We start from the raw sequence: 10121 nt of genomic DNA on the forward strand, positions 1-10121 counted from the left end.
ATAATACAACTACAACCATTATATCGTAGAACAGCCCACAGTGATAATACAACTACAACCATTATATCGTAGAACAGCCCATAGTGATATTTGGTCTTTTGTTTTGATCCTCACCAACATGTTAAATGTTAGACATTATTTATTAGTTTTTAAAGTTAACACAACTAAATGTACTATTAAAAGTAAATTGCTGATGTATGTTGAAGCTGGTGAGTTGCACAAGGTCAGAACAAATGTACAAAAGGCAGGAAAGGGAAATTACATAAACTTTATGTCAAACCTTAACTCTGCCAAGCCTATGGTTAACCATAGGTGCACAGGTGGGGTCAAAGTGTACATGCCACGACCTTCTACAGAGTGCCATTCCACAGGGTATCGTGTATTTGATGTCAGAGTTATCAACTGTTCGTTTATCCTATGTTGCTAATTTAGTGATAGTTCTTGGCAGAGGAGAGTAAGTAACTAAATACAGTGTAAACAGGAAATAAAAAAAAACTGTAGATATGTATTTTAGAGGTTCTAAAAGTTAGGTAAATACAATATACAAGCTGTATGACAGAGAAAAGTATTTTTATTCTTATGTGAACATCACCTTGCACTCCATATTGTTGGAGTCAAAGCAACGTTCTCAAATCACAGACGTATATCTCGAAAACAAATATTTTTGTAACACATCTGATTTTTTCGTGTACAACAAACTTGTACATCTTATTAAAAACTTGCCACATTTTGTGTAGAAATATATCGTAAATTTAGTATTACAGATGATCTTCCTTCTCTGATACAGACCCCACTGCACATTACAGGAGAACTTACGGTACAGAGTGGCAAATCTCTGGCTACACCATACATCTCAGAGGGAATATATAATAACATTAACACGCCATTTATCAGCAATTAATTAATCAGTAATTAACCGATTTTTGTTGTTTTTGGTACAGCCACGAACTTTAACAATCTGGAAAAACAAAGTTTTAACTTCACGTTACTATTTCCTTATTGATGGTAAAATAAAGTTTAATATCCTTACTGTGTATCTAATTAATTTAATTCAATTTGAAGTTCACTTAACTAAAAATCTCCACCTTCAATCACGAGTTATTCCTTTTTTTTTTTTTAAATGTTTATCATTATAGTTCAGTAATTCAAAAACTGACTCGTTTGGTATAAATGTGAACAACAGTGAAACTGATGGTAATCACGTTAACGACTATAAATTATAGAAAAAGCTCACCTTTCTCAGCATGTTGTTATTGTTCACACGTCTTTTAGATACTTCTTTATTCGGATCAGCTTTGAAACACGTTCCACTTTTAGAACCACCACTAGGGAAACGCGATTTATTCGGAGGTTCGGACATAGCATCTTCGTCTTGGTTTAAAAGTTCTCGTAGTATTACATTTTTGGATGAATTACTGGAGCTATCCTCATCTGGCACCCCTCTCTTTACTAAGCCATTTTCTAAACCCGTGGGGTGGATCTTCTGGAAATCACCCCCGTCACTGAACAGTTTTGAAAAAGAAGTTACTCCAGTAGAAGATCCAATTTTCTCGGTACCCTGCGTTAGTAAGTTTCTAAGTTTTGGATTGGTTCTAGCTGGAGATTGGTGATCTGAATAATTTAACAATGAAATATTTCTTTTACCAAAGTTAACATCCGAAACAAAAGTTTCATCTTCCATCTGTTTCGACCCTAAAGGGGTCACTCTTCCATTTGAAGATGGACTAAATGAATAGATATTATGCGGAGTAACTTGACTAACATTACAAGAAGGAGGCAACTGAGAAGGAGGGGACTGCACTATTGGCGACATTTCATTTGGGAAGGCACTGTTCGACAGTTGGACTGCACCTAAAGTCACCCTAACATTACTTGTGCTACTGGTACTAGGTGTTGGTGAAGGATTAGGTATAGAATTGCCACTGGTCAGATCTTCTCTGCTGTTTTCTGTTGTCAGTTCCCAACTAGAAGAGGGGAAAAGGTCAAGACCAAAATCATCCAAACTGAAATCCTGAGAGGCCGAAGGCAGCGAGGTAAGGCTAGAATAAAGGACATTGGAAGAAGGCCCATTAACTGCAGTGGTTGCGATGGCAGCAGAAATATGACCGTCAACTCCTACACTGTTAGACGAGGATGAACCACCATTTCGTTGATCGACATCGACATCCAGCAAATTAGTATCTCCACTAAATAGGAAAAACAAAACAAAAATAGAAATGTGTTACTTTACCCGATTTGAAAAAAATAACTTATTTGACATTATCCCACTTTATTAAAACAACATGTAGTGATGTTTAAATATACATAACTTCCTAAAAACTTTGATGTTTCAAACAGAAACAGCCTTCTGGATTCTAACTACAGTAACTCCCCACAAAGTTGTATAAACCAAATGTTGATCAACAAAATAATTTTTCAAGAAACTTGTATTTCTTCACGCAATGCTTTGCTTATGCAACTCTGTCAGAAATGGTAAATTTAGTGTTAGCTGTGTGAAACTTACTCCAGTGTACACTTCTATATATTAAATGTTTTAATAGCAATTTGATTAAAAATTCTTTAAGAATGGTAACTCCAATAACAGATGTAAAATATACATTGCTATAAATATCTAAAATTTTCTTATATATACAATTAGTAATTTATCTTATTATTTACATTATATTTCAAAGTATACATTTCTACTGGTCTAACAAATCTGAACTACATCTTCAAAGTAGATACAAGTATAGTTTTTTGTTGTTGTTTTACACAATGGACTATTTGAGCTCTGTCTACTGTAAGAAATTGAACCACAGATTACAGTACCACAAGTCCGTAAACTTATAGCTGACTCACCGGGTGACTTAAGTAGATTAGGTGTCCAAAAAATATTTATTCTTGATGCATTATAAATTTTGTGGGTGTTATATTGTCCAGAAGAAACAGCAAGTATTAATCAATCTAAATAATATAAATATACATGTTCATAATTTAACGTCCAAAAAATGTTTAGGTAAGTGCAAATAAGTATAAAATGTTCTACACGAACATCGTGTGTCAATCAAACCCATTACTCTGGAAAGTATGCATACTTTCGTGTCAGTTTGACCAAAAGATTAAGGTTACTTTAATTTGATACCAATTACAAAGTAGAAAAGTGACTAACAGTTACACAATAACTGTGTTTTTTCCTTCTTTTCAGATTTAAGTAAATGTCTCCAAGGTTCACGAGCAAATCGCTGTGCTGCGTGAATCCACAGTTACATAATAACTGTGTTTTTTCCTTCTTTTCAGATTTAAGTAAATGTCTCCAAATGTCTCACTGTGAAAATGAAAAATTTATACACTTCTACTAATATGTTTGCTGCCACAGTTTCTTGGTTAATCTGTCAGTCAGTTACTTTTGGACCATTCCTGTAACCTGTGATTTCATACAACCCTTGTACTGTATCACTCTGAGAAAACACCTAAAATTTCACATCTATTGGAACCAAACAAACCCACACAATTATACCACTTCACACGACAAGAATAACTTTGGTTTGAGTTTCTTTAATTCTTACACATCTTGTTCACTGTTGGAACATGTTACAATTAAGTTCATCTGCACTCCCGTCACGATCTTTGTCCAGATATCTGTACATGTTTGAAGAATTACCAATAGGCTTCAGATGCTCTTTCACTGTTGCCTTGAGCAACATAATCTTGAGGTCAAACAAACAACGTTGAAGTTTATCGATTCTGTTGTTTATCACAAGAAAGTTAACAGTTTTAAAACTGCACACAGAACTTCATAGACAGTTTGATTTCCTCAAAACAAAACCATCTTAACCCATAAGTAGGATACTGACATGGAATGACAGTTTTGGAATCCCATAGCTCACTGTACAAGGAGCGTATTTACCATTTTAAAATGTTATCAAATAATAATTGATGACATTTTGTTTTCACACTTTCTATTTCTTTGTGAAAATGATAAGAGACACTGGCAGTATGAAAACATCTACAAAATATTTATCAAACTGACCTTACATCTTATTTTATTTCTAAGCCAAGCATGTAATGGGCCTGTACATGCGATGAACTTTGAAGAATATGTAGTCACAACAATGAGAAAGATGTACGAATCAAAGAAACCTCAGCGATAAAGAACTCGAACCAAATTTGACTTGTACAATTTTAACCCCTTTTAAAAAATATAACTTGTAGTGTCATAATTAGTCAAGGGGTAAATATTTGCTACATATATTCCCCCTCTAACTCTCAATCAAGTCTCCTAAAATTCTACCCAAATTTTTCACAGTGTCAGACTGTACCATTGTGGTACAATTTGAGGAACAAAATCCAATACTTAATCCCAACATTTTCCTAGTTCCCATACTTAATCCCCAACATTTTCCTAGTTCCCATACTTAATCCCCAACATTTTTCTAGTTCCCATACTTAATCCCCAACATTTTCCTAGTTCCCATACTTAATCCCCAACATTTTTCTAGTTCCCATACTTAATCCCCAACATTTTTCTAGTTCCCATACTTAATCCCCAACATTTTCCTAGTTCCCATACTTAATCCCCACATTTTTCTGGTTCTCTTTTATTTGCTTTTCATTAGCCATTTTTTTTTCCTTTTCAATGACCCAAAATTCTTCAAACAATTTCAACATCTCAAAATTATTACTCTGCCTTTTACATACTTATTCAGGAGAATATCTAACTTGAGATTAGGAACTAACCTGATAATCGAATGTGATGCCATAATAAACTCCTGTTCACACGTGGCAGGATTGTAGGTAACTCTCTTACTTTTCGTTTGGACATGGATATACTTTTCGTGGGCAACTTTTAATCGGTATATTCCACTGGTGTTGTTGCCCACCTGTAGAGCTAAATATTAAATAAATCAAACCCAAATTCTCCTGAGCTCAGAAAGTCATGAATCACTTAAAATATTTAGAGCAATAGGATGAAAAATAAACAGTACTTTTCCTGAAAATAAGAAATGTTCTAGTTGTCAACAAAATTTTACTTTTAATTTAATCACAAAATGAGTAAAAAAAAGTCAATCAAACATTAAAAATATAATCCAGTTTATCAAAAGACCTTCTGTGTTTAAACAATATAAACGAGATGTTTAATAAAACGGGAAGCATTTCCTATCGGACCACTTGATTACCTTATCAATACACACACGTATCGGACCATTTGATTACCTTATCAATACACACACACGTATCGGACCATTTGATTACCTTATCAATACACACACACGTATCGGACCATTTGATTACCTTATCAATACACACACGTATCGGACCATTTGATTACCTTATCAATAGACACACCACGTCTTCATCCACAAGAAGGTACATAAAACAAAACCTCAACTTACTTTCTTTAAGATGTTGATTCAACCTCTGTAAATCCTTGGGATGACACAGTTCCTGGATAATTCTTTCAACAAGATCCTTGTTCAGATACTGGCTGTATGTCGACGAAACACCACTAAACATAGAAACATTTCTACCCATTAGGTGGTGGAACTTTTCAACAATTTGTTGCAACAGTGTACGTAATAACTTGCATCCAGATGATACGCGTGTAATCTGCTGGTATTTTTACCACTGTAAACGTCAAGCACGCGTAACATTTCCCAATTATCAGTTTTACCAGAATTATTATACCATGTCACGTTCACTTCTACCTCTGTGAACCAGAGTTGGTCAAGTTTAGATTATTCACCATTTTCTTCATTGGCAGAGTGAATTTTATATCAATATCCCTACAAAATAAAACCCGTGTCGTTGGCTTAACCGTTAGGAAATTACCCTTAAAAGTATAGCTATTAAACCATCAGTCTATAAACAAACAAGTTGCAATATTTTAATACTTCTTTATCAAATTTGTTTAGTAGCACGATACAGAGTTCAGTTTAGTTGTAATAAATATTTGACTCAAGCAGCATAATACAAAATATTCAACTGTAAAATAAAAAACCTCATGTTTAAATGAAATATACATACCTTGTGTCAATCGCCAAGATCTTCCCCGTAACGTCCAACCTTGTTGTAAACTGTTCCACACCAGCTGGACTTTGGTTTTGTTCATTTGGAGGGATTCGACGGGCAACACAAAACAACAGATTCTGAACGTCTGATGAAAAATGGAGATTGATACATCTTAAAAACTGAGATTTGTTTTATTTTATATCTAACAGTAAATTCATTTTAAAAAATGTTATGCCTCTCACAAATTTTGAAATGCATAAAAGAAATTCCCATTTGTTTTACAAATATCGATAACGTTATTATGAAAACAATAAAATAAAAATTGGACAATTATCTTTAAGCATAACAGCGATCATATGGACCAAGAGAAAAGGAGACCACTTGCAGCTTACCTGAAGTAGCAGCTTCGGGACTGTCTGAACGTTTAGCAGGATGAGGCAAGAGAACGGTGGAAATCTGCATGCTCTCATATTGAGATACTCGAGTCTGTTTTTCTTCCATACTTTCCTCGGTATCCTCACGAGGTTTTATGAGGAAACGACAATTAAACATACGACTTTTACTCGTGCCAGGCTCTGGAGTCCAGCCAAATCCGTTACCTGTGGAAATGAAAGGCAAATGTGTATAGCGCCCCTTTGAACACTTCTGCCTGCTTTAGTGATTAATTTCCACACTAATATACTGTGGCATACAAAACACTTTCAGAGAAACACTAACACTTGCACTAATATACTGTGGCATACAAAACACTTTCAGAGAAACACTAACACTTGCACTAATATACTGTGGCATACAAAACACTTTCAGAGAAACACTAACACTTGCACTAATATTCTATTTTTATACTACCATGATTCTTTACAATAAGGTAAAGAAATTTTCTCTGTCCTCTAGGTGTCTCTTTCTTCACAATGCAGATTTCTCAAAAGAAACATGGTGGAGTCTGAACAATTTAGGGAAAAATATTTTAACAGTCTTTCAAACAAATTAGGGAAATATACTTTAACAGTCTCTCAAACAAATTAGGGAAAAATACTTTAACAGACTCTCAAACAAATTAGGGAAAAATACTTCAACAGACTCTCAAACAAATTAGGGAAATATACTTTAACAGTCTCTCAAACAAATTGGGGAAAAATACTTTAACAGTCAAATAAATTAGGGGAAAATACTTTAACAGTCTTTCAAACAAATTATGGAAAAATACTTCAACAGTCTTTCAAACAAATTAGGGAAAAATACTTTAACAGTCTCTCAAACAAATTAGGGAAAAATACTTTAACAGTCTCTCAAACAAATTAGGGAAAAATACTTTAACAGTCTCTCAAACAAATTAGGGAAAAATACTTTAACAGTCTCTCCTAAAAACAATAAAAATACTACACAAGAACTAAAATAGGGTTCTAACTAACACCAAGTGCTTTTAATAAAGTAAATAAGATTTATATTATAATTCATTTTGTGTAGAAGAGAGAATGGCTTTCTAATTTATAAAATCAACAACTATTGACCTAAATTTTTAATCATGGAGAAATAAAGTGGAATCTGTTTTTGTAACCAGATTTCCAATTTTACTGTAAAAAGTAAACAAATCAGGACACCCTTCTTTTCATGATATGGTTAAACAAGAGGGAATCCTCAACAGCCGCAGCACTTGAAATTCTTTTAGGCAGGATTAGAGTAAATTAACCTACGAGACCTTTTTTTTCCCCTTTTTATTAGCTATATTTTTGTGCACCAGCAATACCAAGCATGGGACATGCATAACCTGATTCGATTTTATTACTCATCAGGATCTCTACCAGCCTACATCAAACTGAAATTATTTTATGCAGGATTAGATTACATTAATCTATTAGACCTTGGGCATGGTCAAATGCATCAGTTGAAAGGGTTTGACCTCTCGAGTCAAAAACTGTAATTAGATCTCAAATTTGTCAAGAGGTGACAGAGCTACGACCTAAAAGACAATACTTGGAAAAACAAACCAACTCAGAGTCATTCTAAGAGCCGCTACGAGGTGGCTAAAAATAAAATATTTTAGGGGGCCGTTTCAAATTGGGGCGAGCTTAAAAACTAAAATAACACTTGGATACAATAAGATGTAATAATGAAAATTGTTCCCACAATACTATCAGAATAAAATAATTGCAACTGTTGTACTTATGACAACAACTTAGAACGTAGGCACAAAAAGAGGGTGGGGGGTGGGGAATTTGATAAACTATCCACTCTTCTATTCCACATTAGCTGAGATTAAAATTTATTAAAATCATTCAAAATTATCTGACATTTTTGTACTGTATACAAAGATGACAATTAATATAAATAACTTTCTTCAAAAATAAATAATAATAACTTCGTTCAGAGTAGCCTATGTACTAAAATCAACCTGGTCATCACTATAGCTAATCAAGTATACGTTCCTACATATAAAGTTTAGAATACATTCTTTCATCAGCTGGGTGCCTTCATTTTTAACAGTATTTTTGGCCATAATCCCAATAACATCTCATGAGGTTCATCACACAACTTAGGCTTAGGTTAGTCCTAACTACAAATTCTAATCTAATGATACAAAACAACTTTTATAATAAAAGTAAAACAATGTACGACAAACTAAGATAAATATTATTACTGAAAGCAATGATAACGGTTACTGTCCACTGCTACTTGAACGTCTCAACCAATCAATAAATAGCCACATCTTTACCTATTGACATTGGTAATAAGCTGCTGCTGAAACGAGCATGATCTCCAACATGTATTATGTTGTAGATACTTTTCCCCACAAGGTCATCCTAAAAATAAAAATTGAGACTTCACTACAAACACTAATTATTCTTCTAATACTTAAGAATTTTTTTAAGATGTTCTGTTTCAAAGGTTTACTAAGAAGTATAAAATTTTCACCTACCTCTGTTTTAGTTTAATATTACAAGTAGTAACTATAGTAACATATGTTTCAAAGGTTTACTAAGAAGTATAAAATTTTCACCTACCTCTGTTTTAGTTTAATGTTACAAGTAGTAACTATAGTAACATATGAAATCAATCATGAACATACATCTCATTGCTTATAAACATTAAACTTATAACACGTTGGCTAAAAACTCCCAAGATTTTAGAATTATACTTGAAAAAAATTGATTTAACATTCCCTCACTCCAACAATATGTCCAGGTTTTCCTCTCAACAATATGTGAAGGTATTCTACCTCTAATTTAACAGTTTTTTTAATTCCCAACAATACGAGTAAGTTTTCTACTTCTCATTTTAAATGTTTTTTTTTACTCCTGATAATATACTAAGGTATCCTCCTACCTTCGTATATTTCAAGAAATAACTGATGTTTTCCGATACCACTTCTATTTTTCCGTCAGTGTTGACAAGAAGAAGAAAACCATCTAGAGCCTAAAAGGATGACGGAAAAATTTTCAGTGAGAAAGAGCAAGAGTACAAAATATTTCTGATTTATAAGATATGTAATTGTACAGTTTTACATGGACACATTTAAAATAGAACATACAGGATGTACCAGTATTCAAATATATCAGTCTACACTAAAAACAGTCTACACTATATCAGGACTACACTAAACCCCATAGAATAAAACAAGGTTGCACATTTTAGTGGTTAAAATTTTATTGTGTTATTTTTCTATTTTCTACCTAAAAAATTATTAAACACTAATAAATACAATGGCAAGAATCGAAAAATTTATGTTTCTCACTGTGGAAAACTCAAACTAATGAAAAACTATAAAACTTCTTAAGAACCCGATATAAAAATGCTAGATACTAGCTTGGTATCCAAATACACATATTGTAGCTGAATTAAACCTACACACACGTAATTCATAAGTAGAGCTGGACAATTAACCGATTAATTATCTATGAGCATCAATTACATCAACAAGAGTCATGTAAAATAATCTATTAATATCACTTCCAATTATTACTATTTTTCATTATTTCAGCTATACAGTTCTCATGTTAAAATAACCGATTAGTTGATTGTAATCGATTAATGAGGCCAACGATTAACCGATTAGAAAAGTCCACTAATCGTCCAGTTCTAACTACAGGAAATAAACTGTAGTGATGTTTAACACTTACACCACATTACAAGTT

General features: G+C 33.2%; 1 protein-coding gene across 1 annotated transcript in view; it reads right to left on the reverse strand.

The window, feature by feature from the left end:
• LOC106474625 (nuclear receptor coactivator 2-like) overlaps positions 1–9402 on the reverse strand; it is a gene marked incomplete at its 5' end in the record, with an annotated part of 25053 nt that extends 15651 nt beyond the window's left edge. The window contains 7 exons of the mRNA XM_022402936.1: positions 1235–2186; positions 4717–4867; positions 5373–5485; positions 6004–6133; positions 6381–6587; positions 8702–8789; positions 9313–9402. Coding sequence (XP_022258644.1) covers positions 1235–2186; positions 4717–4867; positions 5373–5485; positions 6004–6133; positions 6381–6587; positions 8702–8789; positions 9313–9402 — 1731 coding nt within the window. The remainder of the gene's footprint in view (positions 1–1234; positions 2187–4716; positions 4868–5372; positions 5486–6003; positions 6134–6380; positions 6588–8701; positions 8790–9312) is intronic.
• Between the last annotated feature and the right edge of the window lie 719 nt (positions 9403–10121).

Source organism: Limulus polyphemus, unplaced genomic scaffold (assembly GCF_000517525.1).
Source record: "Limulus polyphemus unplaced genomic scaffold, Limulus_polyphemus-2.1.2 Scaffold7454, whole genome shotgun sequence".
In the NCBI taxonomy this organism is placed as follows: domain Eukaryota; kingdom Metazoa; phylum Arthropoda; class Merostomata; order Xiphosura; family Limulidae; genus Limulus; species Limulus polyphemus.